Source organism: Ambystoma mexicanum, chromosome 10 (genome assembly GCF_040938575.1).
Source record: "Ambystoma mexicanum isolate Mex_15411 chromosome 10, UKY_AmexF1_1, whole genome shotgun sequence".
Classification (NCBI taxonomy): domain Eukaryota; kingdom Metazoa; phylum Chordata; class Amphibia; order Caudata; family Ambystomatidae; genus Ambystoma; species Ambystoma mexicanum.
Genome location: NC_090932.1, coordinates 619,935,455 through 619,958,713, shown reverse-complemented (window position 1 = coordinate 619,958,713; position 23,259 = coordinate 619,935,455). Strand labels below are relative to the sequence as shown.

General features: G+C 46.7%; 1 protein-coding gene across 12 annotated transcripts in view; it reads right to left on the bottom strand.

The window, feature by feature from the left end:
* Positions 1-23,259, bottom strand: part of RHBDD1 (rhomboid domain containing 1) — a 723,897-nt gene that overhangs the window by 100,404 nt on the left and 600,234 nt on the right. Inside the window, exon 7 of one of the 12 annotated variants that reach the window (XM_069618192.1) lies at positions 6,452-6,517. The exons of the other annotated variants lie outside the window; for them this stretch is intronic. Coding sequence (XP_069474293.1) covers positions 6,501-6,517 — 17 coding nt within the window. The 3' untranslated portion in view covers positions 6,452-6,500. The remainder of the gene's footprint in view (positions 1-6,451; positions 6,518-23,259) is intronic. 12 annotated transcript variants of the gene reach the window in all.

Here is a 23,259-nt window from a genome sequence, read left to right as displayed (position 1 = left end):
CTCGCCAGAGGCAACCAGAGTACCTATGACATTCTGTGGTATCCCAGTGGTGTCAGCAATGCCCCCACAGTAGGCTGCAGGGGTGAGAGGATGTATGGGAAAGAGCCTGCTTTCCCTCCAGTGTTTCGGAGGAGAATGGTTCATTCCTAGTTGTGTCGCGTGTGCCAGTGTGGGCTTTCCTGATCGAAGGGGGGGGGGGTCTTCGAAGTGATGCTGCTTATGCAGTGCAGCATCTCAGCAGGACCACCTTTTACAGACCCGGCATCTCGTAGTCTCGGCATTTCGCAGATGTCTCAGCATTGCCAACAGCTCGATGGGGGGAGCCCGTGGCAACAGCCATCCAAAGTTGTCCTCACTTTCCCCCCGGTTCCCCCAGCCACTCAATCTCGCCACAGAGACTGGTGCCTTCTAGAGAGCCCAATTAGCACTGCCGGGGCTCCTCTACGTTTTCTGGCGAAAGATGGCAGCCAAGAGGGTGGTCCTCCGCCATGTTTTGTTTGCTTACTACATGCAGCGATTATTATCGTTTTCATCAGTGTTGTGCTGTCACAGGGGCTTCCCAGAATGGTTTTGCTCTCTTCTGATGTGGTAAGGGTAATATCTGTAGGAACGTATACTGCATTTCAGGCGCTTAACAAAGATCTTGAGAGGTTCACATCTTCTCCATGTGGCTGTAGCCCACGTCCCCTTTGTATTTTTAAATATTCGGGTGGTTCCCCCATACTTACCACCACCTACCCTTCACAGCCCACCCTTAAATCCTTTACCCCCAAATAAACATATTTAAATTACTTCCCCTTAAAGTAAACACATCAAAGTGAGGAACCACAAAGTAATTCACTTTGATGAAAAAAATGAACAACCCCACAAGTCCTCCGAACCTTGGGCCAAATGGGCAGGCCAACCAAGGTGCTGATGCTGAGGAAAGTGAAAGGTTCAAGGAGCTGAAACTGCTGAAATACCTGAAGGCACCCAGCCCCAGACTGCTTGCCAGAGAGGTAAGCATTGTACCCCTTGTTGGTGAAAAAGGCACAATGGGGCTCATTACGATTATGACAGAGTCGTAAAAAAGTGTCTGTAACATAATTACTCACACTTTTACCCCATCCCCGTACTACATGTTTGCATGTTTGTCAGTAATGCACTGACTGGATGTATTTCCTATACATAAGTAGCAAAAACAGAATGAATTGCTGCAGTAGAATATCCACCAACACTAATTCCTCCTCCTAAATCCCCATGGAGTCCTAAATACTCTGAAAATGGCAATTAACACTACCATACTGTCACTGGTAATTGAACAGATTTTGCATCTTTCCCAAGTGGCAGTAATAGTAACCTAGGTTGCTGGTATTCCTCCTCGTAACAAGAACACATATCCCTTACTAGCAGAAAAGCCACTAAAGCCCCTGGAAAATAAAATGGGTGCATTAAATATCCCTTATGAGTGTCAAGGGCACTACATCCCCTTGGGAGTTAGAAGACCCTGATATCCCTTAGAGGTGAGAGGCGCACCTTACAATTTGGGATTATCTGAGGCTCAATAATCTGACTACATGAAGAAGTACCCTCTCGAGAGGATAGCTCAGGGGCAGCGTGCTCCCCGGGTCCGCGCTTAGTGACCTCTGGGTATTAAGTGCGTTATAACTAACCAATTATAAAGTAGGCAAAGCACTATAGGCCTGGATAGATTATAAATAGCGAGCTGGTGTCAGGCACCGGCACTGTGTTTGCTGCACACCATACAGTTTGTGTGAGTGGAGACTACATGTCTCATCATCCTCGGACAGAATGCACAGACGGCAGCGCTTGTAGGTGCCCTTCTCCATTTGTGCGGCGCTCCTCAACGCTGTTTACAGACCGTTCCTTCACTACATGATTATGGCTTGGTGCTGTTCATTCCTCGTGCTTCCCTGCCTGTTTCTAGGTCCCTTCCCTTATTCCTATTGCCTTGCCCCCTCTTGTGCCCAGCTCTTCTCTTCTTGTTCCCTTTCTGGGAACCCTTAGACCTTTAGGTCGCTTCCTGAGTGTTCTCTCTTCCCAGGGGCTACCAGCTCCGCCCTTGGGTTCTGTTACCTTCCTCAGGACGGTGCTGGTGCACTGTGGGTTTGTGAGGTCACGCCTAACACCGGACCTGACAGCTGGGCACTATTTTCAGGTGAATGAGAAACTGAGTCAAGAAGTGTAATGTGCTATATCGCTGAGACTGTATTGGGACTAAAGAAACTTGCAGAGTCCAGTATCCCAATTAGAGACCGAACATTTAAAATAGTATACTTTGCTCCATCCGGACCCTTTTAGGCTTGAGCATTTCTGGAGAGCAAATTCCAATTTAGCCGATAAAAAACTAGGTGTTTGTCCCAGCCACCTATTTTGTAATAAGTTGAAGCTGAAACCTTTTTTGTTTTGTGTCATGTGTTTTGGCGGTTCCAGTTCTACTGCAGCAAGGAGACAAAAGGTGAATAAAAATGCTGGATTCATCAGGCAGCATTGCAGGTCCATCACCAACACATCTAGTAATTGCACCTGCAATTGCTTATAAGCAAGACAAATATTACATATTATTATTACTACTACTACAGTTGGGAAACTGCAGGAGAACAAAGGCTCTTGGCAATTGTTAGGGAGAATTCTCTGTTTAGGCTGAATTTCCTAACCTAGTGCGTCCCCCAGCAGGTTTGCTGGATTTCTGGAGTTTGTTTTTGTCCATCCTGCCAAGAGTGAGACTCTTTTTCTCCCACTCTTGGACATGAATGTGGTTAATTCCGTTGAATGTCAATGTGTTCTATGGGCTATGGGGTCTTTTACTCCATAGGGTCTCATATGTTTTACTATGTGGGTTACACCGCACCCTCCGTGCCGTAACACTGGGGCGCCCTAGAGGATCCCCACCATAGACTCCATACCCGGGGACTGACTACTGTCTCCCAGGGCATGTAAAGTCACCATTGGCTTTACTAGACCTAAATTTACTAACAGAACTAGTACAAACCATCCTATTGTGGATGTACTAGTAGGGGTAATTCGATTACCCCTGGGTCTGTTATTCGAGGGGGCACCGTCCCGTCCCCCCTCGTCGAGTTTCGGCTGGTGGCAGTGGAAACTACTTGTTATATTCAACCTCGAATATAATTCTATGGGATTCTTCCCATTGTTGGAGGCTAATACTTTTTCCTGTTATTCTCTAACATACCGCCGGTTTATTTGTCTTAAATAAATCTACCGGTCGGTATTTTCTGCCAGAACTCGGTTTTTAAAATAGCGTCTGTGTTCGCCTCTGTAACTCCGAACCAAAGGTTGAGCCCTTTGTTCCACTTTTGGCGGGCTTCTACATAGAAGCCCTCCAAAGTGGTGCCATTCTGTCTGGGTACCACAGGGGGTGTGGGAGGGGGTTTAAGCACCCTGGACTGAGTTGCCTTGCCAACTCAAGTCGCACTCTGGTGTGATTGGCCCAAGTAGTGAGCCACCCCGCTCACCACTTAGCGTGTTTTGATTGACAGCTAGGCTGAATGAATGGGGGTTTGCTGCATAAAAGCAGGGCTTTTGGGACTGGATCTTCTGAAGTCGCCACAGGACCTAAGAATCCGACGAGGGCAAAGCTGAGCCGACCTGCAACAACGACACCTCCGGTGGAGCCCTGCTGAACCGTCTCACCACTTCCCAACGACAGAGGAGATCTCCCGGCTGGAGAGTCTTCTTCCCCTGACTGGTGGGAACAACCAGTCCCTTTGCTTTTTCTTCGCTTCCAGGGCGTAGTGGTCGAATTGCCCTTGCTGAGCACCCCGGCAACCGGATAGCCACTAGCCCGTACCACGACCAAAAGGTGGTGCCTTGTGACGGAGCACTCCGTGGCTGGTCTCTTCCCTGGTGGTGCAACGATCTTCAACTTTCCTTCGACGACGAGATCATCTCATCTCTTGGCAAAGCCCCGACTTGCATCCACCACCAGGAACAACTGCCCCCGCCGGAGCTGTCTCTCCACATACAAGGTATCGTGTCCGCCTGGCTTCCCTTGTGACGGTTAGCGTGAGCTGTCTTAATCCTTGCCTCTCCATCGGGTCACCTCCAGACCTTCTTAACTTTTTGTTCTAAACTGGTCCAACCTTTCTGTGACAATTTGCTACAAAGACTCGAAGTGCATTTCCACTGTGATACTTTTTGGGACATATCGCCTTGCCTCTCTCTCCAAGTGGGCCTGGCCTCTGAACTTTGTGATCCACAGTAGACCCTGCCTTACTTGCCTTGCATTTGCTTCGTAAAAGAGTTGGTACCGAGTTGGTTTCATACCCTGCCTTTTCTCTCCCGTTCTAACGAATACTAGAGTGCCATCTAGGTTAAAGCATTCACCTCTGTCTGCAAATAAGTGGTGCCGTTGAACCTAAACTTGTCCAACTATTATTAGAGGATTGATAATTATAGTAATTGTAATTGAAGTTGTTTGCCGTATTAGTGCCAGTGTGTTTTTCATAGATGTGTTTTTATAAATAAATAACTATATATCTTTACACCCAAGCTCTGTTCCGTGTCTGCTTGTTCTACTGTGTAAATTGCCCTATTTTGTATACTCCACATACTGCCTAACTCTTCTTGAGGGAAGTCTGACTGCTCAGCCACAGCTACCAAGTGAATCTGTGTGGTACAGATTGCTGCCAAGTGGGTTTACTGCCAAACACCTGTAGGCCTAAATCTTTTGCAGTGGTCCCAGAGGGAACTGCACAGGTTTCCGCTTAACAGCAATCCCTGTATAATAATACAAGACACACATATATTATAGGACAGCAATCGCCATCCTATGATTAAGAAAAAAACCATTTGCATTGGCACAGAGGGCCTCAAGAGTACATCAACTCTTGCAAAAAAAGGTTGAAAGGGGTTTTATTAGCAAATTTGTATTGGCAAATTAAAGGGGTTTCCACCAAACGGCTATCCCTCTCTTTCTTGTCTTCAAGTGGCCTTTTCCCTCCGTAGTGCAGACTTCCCTAATGCCCAAGACAGTCACTGGAGATTGGTAGCCCCTACTATCTAGTGCCTGACTGGCTAACATTGAGGACTTAAAGGCAAGGGCTTTTTCTAATGCTCCCCCCTCTGGGATCTTCTAGATGGATCGTAACTTGGGGTCCCACAACAAGTGTAATATTCTTTGGACCAATAATTTGTGACTTTCAACCATACAGGTCTCACTTTTTCTTCTCCTTCTTACTATACTCTCTGATCCGTCCCTTCCACCCACTCCCTATTTTCTCTCCTCTATCACGCTCTGCTCTGTCCCTCCAATATTATTCTGTCTCCCCTCTACCCTGCTCACTCAATCTCACTTAGACCCCCTTCTGTTCCACCCCCTACTCTCTGCTGTCATTCCACCCTGGTCTCTTTGTCCACCTCCTCCTCACCCCATGACCTTACATCTTACATAGCAACCCACACTCTCCCATCCTGTACATCCCCCTTTATCCTGCTCTTCCCTCTTTCCACTGATTCACGAGGTCACCTGGTTTCAGGGACAATCTCTGTCTTACTCTTCTTCAGGGCATGGGTTACACAGCCGAAAAGCCATAAAGCATCCTCACAGCCCCCCACCCCCTTTTCAACGCTTGTCCTCCGGTGTTTAGTAATGACAGTTCGGTGCCATGAATGTCAGTATCAGAGTTCGTAATGTGCTGTGGTGGAACAACTTGATTGCTGGTCCGTGGCAAGCAATTTTCTGCCAGCTCTCTGCTGCATCTCTCACCAATGGACTGCATCTTCCGTCCTCAACGCTAGGAAGTATAGGGTGATAAGAGGTGTTGTGTCCTACTTGTAATACAGCACATAATGAGGGACCAAAGACGCGACCCTTCCAACTCCCCCACTCCACCACTGGGGCAGAACTGGCTCTGGAAACCACCCCGGTAGGCCTCCTGCCACAGGTTGAGAGATATGCCCATGCCCTCTTGACAGGGACAGGTCCCAAACCCTGTCACACAGGTCCACCCTTTCTCCCAAGCCCTCCTCCTGTTTCTGCTTGCCAACTACCTTGACACAGATGTTTTTTGGGACCTTCTCTCCTCCGCACCCTTTGGAATTTTACCTGAAGATCTTTTGAGGCAATGATATGAGAGAAGCCCCCTTTTTCCACAGGCATAGCACCCAATTGCTTGATTCAGCCATGGGGTTATGAGTGTCTTAAGGCATTGATCCTGATGGCACAGGGATTGCATCCACTGTCTGAACAGTTGGATCGTACTGTCCAATGCCAGGTCGCTGGAAAGTTCATGCCGCTCAATTTGCAAGAAAATGTCGACACTATAGGAGTGAAACATGACATTGCTGATTCTTTATTTGTTTTAGTAAATGGTGTTGCCCCAAAAGATAAACACGTTTGGCAACAGCTTATAGACATCAGAAAGGTAAAAATAAGCTTCATAGTTTACACTGATGCAAAATGATTTGTATAATGGCAGTCTTACTGTACCAGATTTGTCTATGCTTGATGTTGAATCAAAAAGCAAGAGCAGTGAAGGTCAGTTCCAACGTCTACCTGTTGCAGAAGGGAATAGTTAGTATGAACATTACACTATTTATCCTCTACACTCACGTGAAGTCATGGGTGACAGTTTCAAATTATACAAGTTGAAACTAACAGAAAGGTGCATCAATCAATCTCTGGGGAAAAAAACATTAGCAGCTTGTTGTTTCCCTATGCTTTTTCCTACTGGAGAAGGACGCAGATTGGATGATCAGAAGGTTCCAATTTCATCTTCAGAATATCTTTGTACATTAATGTATTCTAAAGATTCCCACACCAACGTTGAATATATTTTTCACTTACTGTATGAAAGTGAATGTTCAACATTATGTTATGCTGTTGCTCATACACTTTAGACAGGAACTAGATTTCCACATGCAACATGTAAAGAAAAAAAAGAAATTTTAGAAGGAAAAATGACAAATAGCCTTGCCAAAATGAGAGGAACTAAGGAATATTGGTATAGAAGACACTCAGAGGTCAGATGCATGATCGGAAACGTGTGCCCTCCAACTTGGTTTGTGACTTTAAGTTGCTCAGAGTATGGTTGGGATGATCTTCCAGAGTAGATTCATGAAAGTAATCCACAGAAAGAAGACATAGAACACATGACAAAAGGATAATTCTGTTCCATGGACCCTGTAAGTGTATTGTAATTCTTCCATCACCGATTTGTAGCCATGTTACACTTTATATGTAATAAGGAAATGGTCCACTAGGTTCTGTAGAACATTTCTTTTGGAGAAAAGAGTACCAGGCACATAAGACACCACATATACAAATGTTTTGGATTAAAGATACTCCTCAGTTTGGTAAAAAAAAAAAAAAGTGATGGCTGTGTGATGGAGTTTATACAAAAATAGATTACTTGTTCCATCTCTACTCAGCATGTTAATGCTGAATTAGGGAACAAGGTGGAAAGGTTTCAAAAGCACTTGTATTGTATTGTATTCATCATTTATATAGCGCCCTTTCACGATTTTTATGGCCTAAATGTGCTTTGTGGTTGGAACTCCCTTGGTGACAGCAGTCCATGTGCTGTAGGTTCTAAGAGTTGAAATTAAAGATGCTTGTGTGCATTTTTGCCGGGTTAGGATTTAGGTGTGCTGGCTAGGCTCCAGTAAGCATCCCAGTGACCAGGCACGTTGGTGGGTGCTGTTGGTGGTTCAGGATAGAGTTCTAGTGCTGAAGATTCAATGTGTGCGCAGCTATCAATTATTTTTCATTGGTTGTCGCTGTATACTAATTGTAATAAAGGTACATCTGTACACGCTTGTAGCTTATTAACATAGACTTTATTGTAAGTTACATTAAGCTAACAGATAAGGATAACCACTGGGTCCCATCATCCAGGCTCAACTGACATTACATAGAACCTTCACACAGCATTCATCACCAAACATTCCTCATGACATCACCAGCTCTTACATACAGGGACAAGCACTTTACAAAAACATCTCCTTCCTTTCCAATCACGCACAAACACAAGGAGCGCATCACAACACATCCCCCTCCTTTCCAAAGGCAACACTAACGCGAGGAACACAGACATGAGAAGCACACACGAAACATCCATACCTTGCATCTTTTTTTGAGAGATACAACTCAAATATTTCTGGGACACTATCTCTACACCTTAAATGGGGCACTATCGCTACCATACACACTGAACGGGATGCTATCCCTGCACTTCACCTCAATGGGACGCTATCCCTAGGTACACTATCCCTACACTTTAAATGGGACACTATCCCTACACCTTAAATGGGACGCTATCCCTAAAATACACACTCAATGGAACGCTATCCTTACTCTTTAAATGGGACGCTGTCCCTATACATTATTTTAGTGGGACGCTATCCCTACTCTTCACCTAATTGCGACGCTATCCCCACACTTCACTTTACCGTAGCACCTCTGATATGTTTTACATTACATACCAAGCTTCTACAATGACTCACTTTAAGCATAAAACATTTTGCGTTTCAATATCTTATCACAAATACATCTGCACATCTGAGAATCAACTAAAAGATAATGCTGCTTTCTTGCAGCCTCATTTTTTTAAAGTGTATACTCTTAAATCCTAAGAGTCCATGCCGCGTTCCTGCAGCCTTCTTTTACTTCTCACACTTACACTTTAAACTCTGATCATAAGAGTCCATGCCGCCTCCATGCATCCTACTCTTAGATTCTAAAAGTTCATGTTGCACTATAGAATATTTTCCTGAAATGCCTCAACATGTTATAACTAGCTCAATAACATACTTGCTCTTACTCCATGTCATGCCCGACATACTACATACAGTTCCAATTGTTGCTCTAACACAATAACTGTATTCTTATCAAGTTCCAAAGAGTCCAATATGTACCTGCAATTCCTCAAAGTATTACACTTTACTTCCTCCCACTTCTGCACTTTCGTGGAATTACAAACCACACATGCCCTCTATACATATCACTGCATTTAGCTTCATATCACATACTCCTAATTAGTCTTGCACACTTCTAGCAGCTCCTATAACGGCACATAAGATACACTCTCACATTGCCGTTAATACTGTCTCTTGTTTTCTTAAGAACATATGCTGCATCAAAAGGATACATTCATCTTCAGTGGCGGATCCTCATATCTGCCACTCTGCATCCCCTTGGAGCTGCTGGTGAATTCAAATCTCATTCACGAGGGAACATAGCTGTCCAAGTTAACCGGCATCCAGCATAAACAAACCTTGCCCCAATTAAACTCAAACGTTGTCGCCCTTTCAAACGCCAGCTAACTAGTCTTCTATTCCTCAGCTCTTAAATCTGACATTTCCTTCCACGAGTTTGTATTATTGCCAACACTGCTTCTGGCTGCTTCACTTGCAATGCATTGGATAAGGGACACATTAAAACGCGGAAAACTTGTCTGCATGCAATGTACATTTTCACGTGTACGACGGAGCACGCCTCTTCATCACTATGTTTCTCTGCAACTTCACTTAAACACTGTTCCTCAATGTCCTTTCTCTTCCTGTTTTGGGCAATGCCGCAGGGCCGCCCAAGGCGAGGCAGGGTAACTGATGTTACCATGTGGCAGGCCTGGGAGAGGGGCAGCCCCCACCCCCAACCCTGCTCCTCTCCCTCTCATGGACACGGAGACACGCAGTCTTCAGCATACAAAAGCAAGGGAAGGGTGAGGTGCCCACCGCTCATGAAGAGCGGCTAAATGAAATAGACTAAGCCTCCGTTTGGAGGCAAGGCAACAAAACAAACAGGCCCGCTAGTACGCGGCCGCCCTATCTAGACAGGGGGGGGGAGAGGCTCGTACACCACAATAAGGAGCTCAATTAATTTTGCTTCCAGTTGGAAGCAAGGCAACACATACAACATGGTCCGCGATAACGTTGAGTGATTAGTAAATGCCAGAAAATATAATTTGTAGCCACCAGGTTATATAGTTCAGAGGTGAAGCGCCCCGCCTACAAAGCGGACGACGGCGTTTCGAGCCTCGCGGTCGGGTGCAAAGCACAATTTCACGGACGACACTCAATATTGCTCATTTTTGGTACAAAATTATAACAAGTCATAAAATTTAACAGGAGCACGGGGGCGGCCGAAATAGAAACAGCAAGCCAACATTTGTTTGTGTAAAGGGGCACAGGGATGCTTATACTCTAAAGGGGTGTGTGGGTAAAGCTGCAAAGTTGCAAAAACCATCTGCAGACCCACATTCACCACACCCGGTCAAGTGGCTCAGGGAGTAGAGCGCTAGCGTCAACAGCCCTGCAGAGCCTGTTGATGCAGGTTCGAATCTTGGCAGGGCCTAACTCAGCCTTTTATCCCTCCAAGGTCAATAAATGAGCACCACACGCCCTGGGCAATATTATTCACAATCCAATGAACGTTACAGAAGCCATTGGATAGTTCTTGAAGGGGGTTTTCCATAATATTGAAACTGGATAGCAGATAAAGTGCACAAAGTTGGACGATAGAGGCCCAACAACAGCCAGCTACCCAAAGCACGCAGCAGCATAGACAAGTTTCGTGCATACATAATTTTGTGACACAAACAAACAAGTTGAATGATTAGTCACGTGTTCACAAAGACAGTTAGGTAACCGCACAAAGTTCAAAAGGGAATAAAGTATTTGCAATTCTTTTACTTAAACAGGCAAAGAATAATGGCTCCCAAGTGAAAACCACAAGAACCCACAACACCACCACAGAAGCCCAAATCACCCCACTTGTTGGCGGCAATAGAAGCAGCCGAGCATTATGGATGGGCCTGGGTCAGGGAAAACATATACAGCCTACCTAAAGAAGGGATAAGTGTCAAGATTGGAGGCCTTATCCCCTTCCTCCTCACCTGAATCTTCTGTGGCGGATTCCTTTGGATTAGACTCTGTCTTCCTACGGTCCTTCCTCCTTATAGGAGTCTTGTCCTTTGGTGTCTTGGCCTTCTTTTTGTGTAAATAGGGTCGGGCCCCTCTGGAGGCCACCGTGGCAGAGATAGAACCCTGTCCGCGGGGACACCCAGGGGGCCAGACCTAGATCAGGGAAAAAGCACAAAGGCAGAAAAAACCCTGTTTCCAGATGGGTTCAAATAAGGAGTTGAGAATTCCTTTCACAGGTAATTGAAGTCTGGCTGCAACTGATGGCTAAGGAAGTTGACCTCCAACTCCGGTGGAGAGAGCCAGTTAAGCTCTGCGGTGACAGTAGGACGAGGCACACAGAGGAAAGATACAGGAACCCAAATAAACCAATAAATAAATCTTAAGGGAAGACAGAACAGATAGAAATGCCCGTAAATAACAGTGATAAGATTGTCGAAAAGAGTAAGTATAGAAATAGTGTGCAGGTAAACCATAAGCAGAAAGTAGAAATATGCCTGCAGAGCGCAGTAAGTTTACAAACGAGAAATGAGAGTGCAGAGAAGACGAAAGGCAGAAAACGCCGAACAAATAAACTTAAATGCTTCGGCGGAAAAACAAGAAGCGTAGGTGCAGAAGCTCAGGCGAGGCGGAGCCGTAGAACAGATGAGGAGAGGCAAAGAAACACTCGCAGAAGCAGCAAGACCCAGAAGACAGGTAACCCGGGAAGAAATTATGTTGAGCACAGAAGGTAGGCACAGGGAAGGCAAAAGGTAGCTGCAATGAAGATTGGCAAGGAGGAATTTTCCAAGAACGAAGTTCCACACAAACCGGAGCGATGTGTACAGATACAATGCACCGGTTTGGGGGAGGAGCCAGAATTTAAAGGCACAGCCACCACATTGGGTGAGGACTAGAGCGCTCGCAAGTCAATGCTTCCAGCGCTTCCAAACCTTCCATTCTCCGTTCCTGACAGTATACCCCCGTCTTCTCAGGGGACTCCCCGGTTTGCCCGGATGAAGCCGATGGAACCTCTGCACTAGGCGTTTGGCATGTATATGGCTCACAGGTTCCCATGTCCTCTCTTCCACTGGATAACCCTTCCAATGAACCAAATAGTGCAACCGCCCCTTGTGGTATCTGGAATCGACAAGATGAGACACCTCATATTCTTCAGGCGTAGAGCTCACCTGAGCACGCGTTCTGAACACAGGTCTCTTAAAAGGGTCCTCCTTATGTTCTTTGAGAAGGGAGACATGGAGGACTGGATGTACCTTTCTGAGATATTCTGGTAGCTTGATCTTATATGCAACAGGGTTGATCTGTTGAAGAATGGGAAATGGCCCAAGGAAACGAGAGGAGAACTTCCCCTTATGAACCCATCTGGGTAGAAATCTGGTGGACAACCAGACAAGGTGCCCTATCTTCCAGCTCGGATTGGCAGTACGACCCTTGTCTGGCCATTTCTTGTGTGTAAGTTGACTCGCTTGGTGTGCTTCCTTAGCGAGTCTGTGTATCTCCTGTAGGTCCTGTAGAACCCCATCCAATGCCGGAATTTTGGTAGAAGGAGGGTTGAGCCAGGGTAAATGTTGAGGATGATATCCGTAAGTACAATAGAAAGGACTCATCTGGATCGAGGTATTGAGAGAGTTATTGTAGGCAAATTCTGCCTGTGGGAGGAAACAATACCATTCCTCTTGTTGCGGACTGCAAAAACACCTGAGGTACTGTTCTAGGCTGGCGTTTAATCTTTCAGTTTGGCCATTGCTCTGTGGGTGGTATCCAGAAGAGAGTGCCTTGTGAATCCCTAGAACTTGGCAGAGAGAAGCCCAGAACTTGGAGGTGAATTGGGGTCCTCTGTCCGACACAATGGTCCTGGGCAAACCATGTAGACGGACTATATCCTGAAGAAAGGTTGCGGCCATTTCGGAGGCTGAAGGAACCTGTTTAAAGGCCGAAAAATGGGCGAGCTTGCTAAATAAGTCAACTGTCACCATAATCGTTGTCATGCCATATGACGGAGGGAGGTCTACAATAAAATCGGTAGAGATGTGTTCCCAAGGATGGTCCGGTAAGGAGTCTTGCTGCAGTAGCCCCAGAGGTCTTCCCATTCGGTGTTTGTTAGAAGCACAAACCGAACAAGTGGAAACGTACTGGCTTACGTCTCTTCTTAAGGTCGGCCACCAGAAACCCCTCCGTAGCAGATCCAATGTCTTCCTGATTCCGGGATGTCCAGTTAAAGGGGTGTCATGACACCAAGAAAGTATTTGATTCTGTAGCTTCTTAGTGGGAACATAGAGAGCTCCTTCATGATAATACAATCCGTCCTTATCCTGAATGACAGTTGACGGAAGCTCGGTGCCCATCTGATACTGTGGAATTAGGTCTTGAAGAAATGAAACAGTTGAAGCCAACACCGTGAGATTAGGGAAAACCAAATCGTGTCCCGTGTAGGAGCCAGAAGTATCCCCAAGACTTCTTGACAAGGCGTCAGCCGTCATGTTCTCTGTACCAGGTAAGTATGTAATTACAAAATCATATTGTAAAAAAAAATATGCCCATCTGGCATGCCTGGCATTGGAACATTCCAACTGTTGTAAAACCCGAAGGTTGCGATGGTCTGTTCTAATAGTAAACGGATGAGTAGCTCCCTGTAAAAGATGTCTCCACTCTTGGCAGGCCAGTTTGATAGCCAATCGCTCCTTTTCTATAACCGAGTAGTTGCGTTCACTACAGGTAAGTGTTTTGGAGTAATAAGATATCGGATGTTCATAGTCATCTTCTGACCTTCGAAGGAGAACTGCTCCCACCGCCCCTGTAGAAACGTCTGTTTCTAGAATGTAGGGTCGGTTCTGATCCGGTTGGACCAGGATGGGGGCTGTGGAAAAACATTCTTTTAGAAAACAGAAGGCTCTTTGGGGCCCTTCATCAAATACGAATTTGACTCCTTTCTTCAATAGAGAGGTCAGTGGAAGTACCTTGTTAGAAAAGTTGGGAATGAACCTTCGATAAAAATTAGCCAATCCTAGGAAGCTTTGGAGTTCTTTGACATTGACAGGATTTCTCCATTCTCTGATAGCCCTCACCTTACTGGAGTCCATCTCGATACCTTCTTTGGATAAGATATATCCTAGGTAGGACACGGACGTAGCTTCAAATGAGCATTTATCTGGCTTTACCAGTAGTTGATGGGATTGCAGACGCTGTAAGACTAGTCTGACCAGTGACCTGTGCTCCGATAGAGTCTTGGAAAAAATGAGGATGTCGTCCAGGTACACTACCACCGACACAAACAGCATATCTGCGAAAATCTTGTCCATATACCTCTGGAAAATGGCTGGTGCATTCACAAGCCCAAATGGCATCACTCGGTATTCAAAGAGTCCAAAAGGGGTACGGAACGTTGTCTTCCACTCGTCCCCTTGCCTGATTCTCAAGAGGTGATAAGCCCCTCTAAAGTCAAGCTTGGTTAAGAACACTGCCCAATGTACTGCCTCCAAGATGTCCCGGATCAAAGGCATAGGATACCTATCCCGAATGGTAACCTTGTTGAGCCCCCTGTAGTCTATACAAGGGCGCAGCTCTGCTGAGTCCTTTTTAGGAATGAAGAACAAGGAAGCCCCACAAGCGGATCTGGACTCTTGGATGAGTCAGTTTTGAAGATTTGCGTCGAGGTATTCTCTCAGAGCCTCTGGTAGAGACAAAGGGTACATCTTCCCAAAAGGAACCACCGCCTCAGGTATCAGGTCTATACCGCAATCCTCTGTTCTATGAGGCGGGAGTTGACGGGAACGGCATCCAGGAACACCTCTGAGAATTCTTGATAATGGATGGGAACTGAGGCCACTGTGATCTGGAGTACTGTTTTGGTCATATGATATGGTGTTGGACGTCGAGGACAAGCTCATGCAGTGTGATTTACAAAATGTAGAATTGAAGACTACCTTGTTAGCTGTCCAATCAATTTGAGGGTTGTGCCTCCTTAACCAAGGAATGCCAATGACCAACAGAAAATGAGCTGCTCTGATCTGGTCAAATACCAGGAACTCCTCGTGATGGCCTAACCTCATTCTCAACGGAGTGGTCTCCTTGGTAATAGGTCCAGAAGATAAGGGCTTCCCATCCACCCCTTTCACCGGAATGGGAGTGGCATTGGATATTGTGGGAACAAGATGTTCCGCAGCCCACTTGGAGTCGATGAAATTCCCTGCTGCTCCACAGTCAAGCATGGCGAGTACCTCTGTGGGACCTGCATCAGACAGCCACAAGTCAACTCGAAACACCATTAGACTGTTATCATCCGGAGTGCTTACTGCTCTTGTGTAGTTGCAAGGGTGCTTGTTACTTCCCCCGAAACATCCCTTGCTGTAGATCGGGGGTTGAAGTTTCCCTGTCTTCGAGGTGGCACCTCAGGACAGTCTCTCAATAAGTGCTTCGAAGAGCCACAATACATACACAATCCAGCCTCTCTTCTTCTCCTTCTTGAGTTAGAGGTCCTCGGGCCGCCCCTATCTGCATAGGTTCTTCAGGAGGATGGGTAGTTCTGGTGGGAGGGACAGGAGAGGGGAGGCCGGTTGGCTGTGGAACGCCTCTGGTTCGTCTTCTTTCTAATCGTCTCTCTTGTAGACGGAACTCAATCTGAAGAGATAATGTAACCAGATCTTGACAAGATGCATGTCTAGCCACTCGGGCCAGCTCATCGTTAATTTCATCACGAAGGCCACGTCTGTAGATGGTTGCTGAGCGGAATCAGGCCAATCTGCCTTGGCTGCCAGCCTCTGGAAACGAGACAGATAGGTTTGTACATCAGTGTTTCCCTGGAGAGTGGCATTGTAGGCAGGTCTCCCCTGTCATCACGATGCAACACAACCTGTTGTCGGAGGGCTATGTTCCCTGTTCTCAAAGCCTGGACCTCCATTGTAAGGTTCTGCATCGCTGCTACCAATTCTTGATATTGTTCTAACGATGCCATGGTAGATATTGGGCGTTGTATACTGTCAAGATTGGAGGCCTTATCCCCTTCCTCCTCACCTGAATCTTCTGTGGCGGATTCCTTTGGATTCGACTCTGTCTTCTTACGGTCCTTCCTCCTTATAGGAGTCTTGTCCTTCTTTTCGTGTAAATAGGGTCGGGCCCCTCCGGAGGCCACCGTGGCAGAGATAGAACCCTGTCCGCGGGGACACCTAGGGGGCCAGACCTAGATCAGGGAAAAAGCACGAAGGCAGAAAAAACCCTGTTTCCAGATGGGTTCAAATAAGGAGTTGAGAATTCCTTTCACAAGTAATTGAAGTCTGGCTGCAGCTGATGGCTAAGGAAGTTGACCTCCAACTCCGGTGGAGAGAGCCAGTTAAGCTCTGCGGTGACAGTAGGACGAGGCACGCAGAGGAAAGATACAGGAACCCAAATAAACCAATAAATAAATCTTAAGGGAAGACAGAACAGATAGAAATGCCCGTAAATAACAGTGATAAGATTGTCGAAAAGAGTAAGTATAGAAATAGTGTGCAGGTAAACCATAAGCAGAAAGTAGAAATATGCCTGCAGACCGCAGTAAGTTTGCAAACGAGAAATGAGAGTGCAGAGAAGACGAAAGGCAGAAAACGCCGAACAAATAAACTTAAATGCTTCGGCGGAAAAACAAGAAGCGTAGGTGCAGAAGCTCAGGCGAGGCGGAGCCGTAGAACAGACGAGGAGAGGCAAAGAAACACTCGCAGAAGTAGCAAGACCCAGGAGACGGGTAACCCGGGGAGAAATTATGTTGAGCACAGAAGGTAGGCACAGGGAAGGCAAAAGGTAGCTGCAATGAAGATCGGCAAGGAGGAATTTTCCAAGAACGAAGTTCCACACGAACCGGAGCAATGTGTACAGATACAACGCACCGGTTTGGGGGAGGAGCCAGAATTTAAAGGCACGGCCACCATATTGGTGAGGACTAGAGCGCTCGCAAGTCAATGCTTCCAGCGCTTCCAAACCTTCCATTCTCCGTTCCTGACAATAAGCTTGCCACCAGACCTGGAGAGCGACCCACCCCCAACAAAGAAAAGAAAGCCGACAGAAGGCATAGGAAAAGGTAACAAAAACAAAAAATGGTCTCAATTATGTCTAAACATGAATGAAATGCAACAATTATTGCTTGAAATCAGGGGTCTACAGCCGCCTCCCCCAGGCGGGACCGTTTCCCCAAGCCCCACCACTCCACTTGAACCCAACATCATTATAGACCCCACACCGCCCACAGCAATATTAACAACACCTATGTCACCACCTTTAACAGTGCCCCTGCCGCTCACAACGACAACACCAACAGCAGCCGCTACAGGTCCACTTGCGTCAACATTGGCATCACCAGATCCGACAGGTGCACTGAAAGCATGGGCAAACCCCAGTGCAAACACACCGGGGCAGATGGGGGGAAACAGCAACAACCCAGCAGACATTTCAATGATCAGCAGTGCCCAACTAGACCTAAAGCTGAAATCCTCCCAAACAGAAATCCTGAACAGGTACAAAAGATGCCTGGCATGGAACATTGACATTACAATCAAAGAAGCCATATGGGCAAAAGAGTTCATCGAAATCTTTTCACTTATAGAAGCCCAACGCAAAGGGAGAGATGCTTTCAGGGATCCCAAAAAGATAGACGAAAAAGCCATAGCTAGGAACGCCCAGGTAGAACAGAACTGGGACAACTGGTTAAAATATTTCGCCATCCTAGCAACCATCTATGAGGAAAGATTCCTCAGGGATGGTAGAAAACTATGGGCATACATGGACAAGATCAGAGAAGTAAAAATAGCACAAAGGGGAAATACCTGGCTAGCATATGATATTAGATTCAGGAGGAGTATGTCAGAGAGGCCAGTCATAGAATGGGACGAGGTACAGAATGATCTATGCATGCTAAACGCCGAGCCTCCATCAGAGGAAGAGGCCAACAAAGCAATACCCAAAAACAACAGAAATTCACAGGGCCCCAGAAATTCTGAAAATGAAAAATACAAGAAGGGAGAGCAGCCCTTTCGGAAGAACCAGCCATGGGCGGCTAAGTCTAATGCCCACAAACAGAACAAAAACCACCCCGCCAAAGCCAATATCCCATGCAGGAACTTTGGGAAAAATCAGTGCAACTGGGGGAAGGAATGCTGGTACAAACACACGTGCACCAACTGCAACGGTGACCATGCAGCAAGCAATTGCACCAAACTCCCAGCCAAAAAATGCAAAAGCCTAGCAGCAACACCCCCCCACCAATCCCATTTTTAGAACGAGGGAGAACGCCCATCAATCCTAACAACTTTAGAGATGCACTGAGGAGCTACCCAGATAAAGAGACCAGCAGGGCTATCCTGCAAGGTGTCACCAATGATTTCAACATCCCTTTCAAAAGGGACAGGGACAAAAAAAATCCCAAAAAACCTGAAATCAGCCATGGACAACCCAGAAATGGTAGAGACCAAAATTGAGAAGGAACTACTACTAGGCAGGATTGCAGGCCCCTGGGACTACATGCCCTTTGCGGAGTTCATAGTCTGCCCACTAGGCTTGGACCCCAAAAAAGAACCCGGAAAAATGAGGCTAATCCACCACCTGTCCTACCCAAAAGGCCAATCACTGAACGACGGCATCCAGCACACAGAATCCGCGGTATCCTACACACACTTCAAAGAAGCAGTGGGACTAATACAGGAGTGTGGTACGAACGCCCTTATGGCCAAATTGGACATAGAATCTGCTTTCAGATTACTGCCAGTCCACCCAGACTCTCAGCAATGGCTAGGGTTCACTTTCAAAAACAAATTCTATATAGACAGATGCATCCCCATGGGATGCACAGTATCCTGTGCCCTATTTGAACAGTTCAGCTCTTTTTTCCAATGGGCATTCCAAAAACAAAGACCAGGAGCCAAAATAGTTCACTACCTTGATGACTTCATGGTAATGGGACCAGCAAATTCTGAAGAATGCAGTAGAGCTCTGGCCTAGTTAGAGGAAATGGCTGCACAGTGGGGCATCCCCCTGGCAACAGAGAAGACGACCAAACCAGCCACCAACATAATCTTTCTGGGTATTGAAATAGATTCTGCACGGGGCCTATGCAGAATTCCAAAAACTAAGATAGCAGAACTACTGGAAAAAATACAAGGCCTGACAACAAAAGACAAGGCCACAGTAAAAGAAATCCAGTCACTTTTTTTGGAAGCCTCAACTTTGCAGCCAGAATATTCCCCCAGGGGAAGATATTCTCCAGAAGTCTGGAACTAAAAATCAAATCATACACCAAACCCCATTTACACATCCAGCTAGGCAAGAAGTAAAACAAGATCTGGAAGTTTGGGGGAATTTCCTCAGAAACTTCAACAGGACCTCACTTTGGCGCACGCCATTGAATACATAGACAAAAAGGGTCCTTTTTACTGATGCAGTCGGGAGCAGGGGGTTTGGAGCCATACTTGACGCAGAATGGGTGGCAGGACACTGGCCCAATTCATGGCAAACGGCAGGGTGGACAAAAAACACCACCCTCCTAGAAATATTTCCCTTTTGGCTGATCATACACATCTGGGGCAGGCAGCTAGCTAACACGAAACTCCTGGTCTGGTGTGACAACATAGCGGTGGTAGGCTCCATAAACAGAAGATCTACCAAATGCCATTTAGTGCTGAAAGTACTACGAGCCATTACAGCAGTCACAATGCAGGAAAACATTGTGGTCAAAGCAAAACACATCGCTGGAGCAGACAATATATTGCAAATGCTTTATCTCGCTTTCAGTGGCCAAGGTTCCGGGAGCTAGCACCACACGCCCGAAAACAGATGACGGCAATACCAACGGAATGCTGGTCAATAATGGGAAACTAAGAAAAACAGCATCAACGCCAGTGCCAAAGAGCCCAGGCCAGGATGCCCAACAAGAACCAGGCACCTCAAAAACGGGTGCCAACATCACGTTACCCACAGAGAACATGAACCCTGGCACAGGGTTCCTAACAGAAATGGCCGAGAAGGCACTGGCAGGCACTACCGCAGCTCAATACAGCAAGTGCCTACAAACAATATTCAAAGCTACAGTTTTAAACCATGTAGAATTAATAACGATTAAAGACATAGAACTACTTTTAAAATGGGCTCACAACCAGGGTTTCAAGAGGGACTGGGCAAAAAGACACCCGGTAGCAATTTCATATTTTTCCAAAATACGGGGATACTCAGACCCCACTCAGAACGCTCTGATCTCCTACGCCATGAAAGGCTGGGGCAGAACAGAGGGACCCCAGGTAGACACCCGCCGCCCTTTAGATTTCAACAAACTAGTAAAAATAGCAGAGCAACTGGAGGCCATATGCTGGCACCCCTATGAGACCATGCTATTTAAAACAGCATTTTTTCTAGCGTACTCTGGGGCCTTCCGGGTAGGGGAACTCATCACCTCCAGCAAAAAAGCCAACAATGGGTTAGGCATCATGGAGGCCAGGGTCAGGCAAGACAGCGTCAGCATAGATATCCAACAGTCCAAAACCGGGGCCAAAAGAACCATCAATATCTGCTGCATCGACGATGCAGATAACTGCCCGGTGTGCATCAGCAATCTTTACTACGCTCAAAGGCCAAAAGTGGGGGGGAGGTTCTTAATCCACAGGGATGCCTCGGCACTAAGCCGCTACCAATTTAAAGGGGTGCTGATGAAAGCAATCAGCAAAGCAGGATGGGACCCTAAAGATTTTGGCACCCATTCCTTTAGAATCGGGGCCGCCACCTCAGCATGGCAAGGAGGCCTGGCACCAGAACAACTAAAAAACATAGGGGGATGGAAGTCAGATTGCTACAAAAGATACATCAGACCACAGCTAATATAGCCCCCCCTTTTTCTCTTTCTCTCCACCCCTCCAGAAACAACTGCCAGGGAGGGGACACCACTCGGATCAGAATGGATAGTCGGCCACTCATTCGTCTTCAGGACAGGCCGATGGGCAGAAGAAACTAAAGAGGGTCCACCCTTTAGGAACACCTTAGCTTCCTGGTGGGGATACAGAGGTCTTCTCTGGGCCAACATCCACGACACACTAGCAGAGCTGGTCACATACAGAGACCCGCCAGAATTCCTGATAGTACATCTAGCGGGCAACGACCTAGTGTCTGCAGGAAGGAGAAAACTACTGGAAGAAATTTGCTCCTCCTTAACTGGCAGTTCGCATAACTGGAGGGACACAGAAATCTACTTCTCGGCCATCCCTGCCAGAAAGAAATGGCGGGGGGCCAATTGTTACAAATCAATAGACATTTCTAGACGAAAACTGAACAGGGGGCTGGAAAATGTTTGTATAGCACGAGGCCTGGGTTTCATAAAACACCCGGCCATCACGTTAGGTGACCCAGATCTGTTTCTTAAAGACGGCACCCACCTATCAAACCAGGACCTGGAACATTTCTTTCGAAAAATCACAGCTACCCTAGCCTCCAGGGGTTGCCAGTAGAGATACTTTCGGGGGAACACGGTCAGCGCCAACCTGCCCGTGTGTGGTGGCACGGGCCAGAGGGGGTAACCTCTGGTCCCGGTGCCCAAAAGTATGATGATATTATGATATGTGATTATTGTTATCCATAACCATATCTGCACAATAAAATCCTACAGCCTTTTATTGCCAACACTTGACAAATGTGTGCTCTTGCTTATTACTGGTGAGGGTAAGGGTTCGGGCCATACAATTTGCATGCATATGGGTTCAGCAGTTACAGAGCGCAGTGCGTAACGCAGCACAGCTCCTTTTCTCAGATACTGCCTAGTTTGTCAGAACATGACATTACAAAGCTGCATACTTTTCACTTCCAATGTCACACGTAGCGCAACGCTCGATCACTCTGCATTTACAGCAACGGCTATCGGCGCATGCACACTCCACGGCGTTCCGACCTTCGCCATACTCTGCTGATCCATACTGACGTCATCAGTAGACAAGGTGAGCCCAAGCTCGTCAGAGCTCCCGCACCGAACAGTCATCGCTTTAATACCTGGCGGCACACATTATATGGGTACTTCAGTTTCCTTTCCGCTACTTCATTTTCTCTTCAGCTAATTACTCTGGAATTTAGGCACTGCAAAGCCTCTGACAATAAAGATGTCCCGGTGTCATTTTGGGTGCCTTTTCTGCGCTTTCCACCTGCTTGGAACTTCTCCTTTCTGGGGACCTGCTATTCATTTGGGGCGCTACTTTACTTCCCCCTTTGCTTCTGCTTTTACTTTTAATACTCTGCCCCTTATCTTTGCGCAGGGGCTTCCTTCTGTATGCCTTGGGTTGTGCAGCTAACCCTGCAATGGGTTCTTCTTCAGTTTCTCTATGCCCTGGGTCTGCGCTGGAGCGTTTCTACTTCTAAACCCCTTACATGCTGGGTTGGGCTGCCCCTTCTTCTTGACATGCGCCCTGGGCCTGCACTGTGGCTTTCTTACTTCCTTTAATTCCCAATCTCCTGCGCTCTGCACCTCTGGGTGATGGGACTTACTTATCTTTGGGGGGTAGTGGTTCCTTTTCTTCCTATGCTGCTCCCCGTCAGCAGTCTCTTCTTCTTCTTTGCGCAGGTTCTTAGGAATCCTCGTCGCCAGTGCAATAAAGGTACATCTGTACTTGTAGCTTGTAACTTATTAACATAGACTTTATTGTAAGTTACATTAAGCTAACAGATAAGGAGAACCACTGGGTCCCATAACCAAGGCTCAACTGACATTACATAGAACCTTCACACAGCATCCATCCCCAAACATTCCACATGACATCACCAGCTCTTACATACAGGGACAGGCACTTTACAACACATCTCCTTCCTTTCCAATAACGCACCAACACTTGACACACACCAACAAGCACTTCACAACACTAATGGCAGAGGTGTTGAGGTATGTCAGACATTTCAGTGTGGACGGCTATGTGTGCTGCTAGACTGGACACTTGGACAGAGAAAGAAGATCCGCAGAGTTTGGACTTTGGAACTACTAAGAGAGATTCTGTGACAGATCTGAGAGTCCTTGAAGGGTGGTAGCGGGTGACTTTGTCTTGAAGTAATTCTGTCCCTGTGTTGTGGCTGGCCGGATGGGTGATGCACATTCCTTTAAAGGTAGTGCGTCAGCCAACAGGGAGCCAATGGAAGACTCTCAGTGTTGGGCTGATGTGTTCTCTGGGAGGTAGGTTAATGAGCAGGAGGGCTCCAGCGTTTTGGATTCTTTGCAGTGTCCTTTGCTGGAACGATGTTGCGCCTAAGTAAAGGCAATTTACATAGTCAAGGCGTGAGAGCATGATGTAGATGATGGCAGAGAAACTGTGAGGATAAGCAAGGTAAGGGAAGATACGCCTTAGCATGCGTAGGTGGAAGAAACATGTTCTGGAGACGGAGTTGGCTTGTTAAGACAGG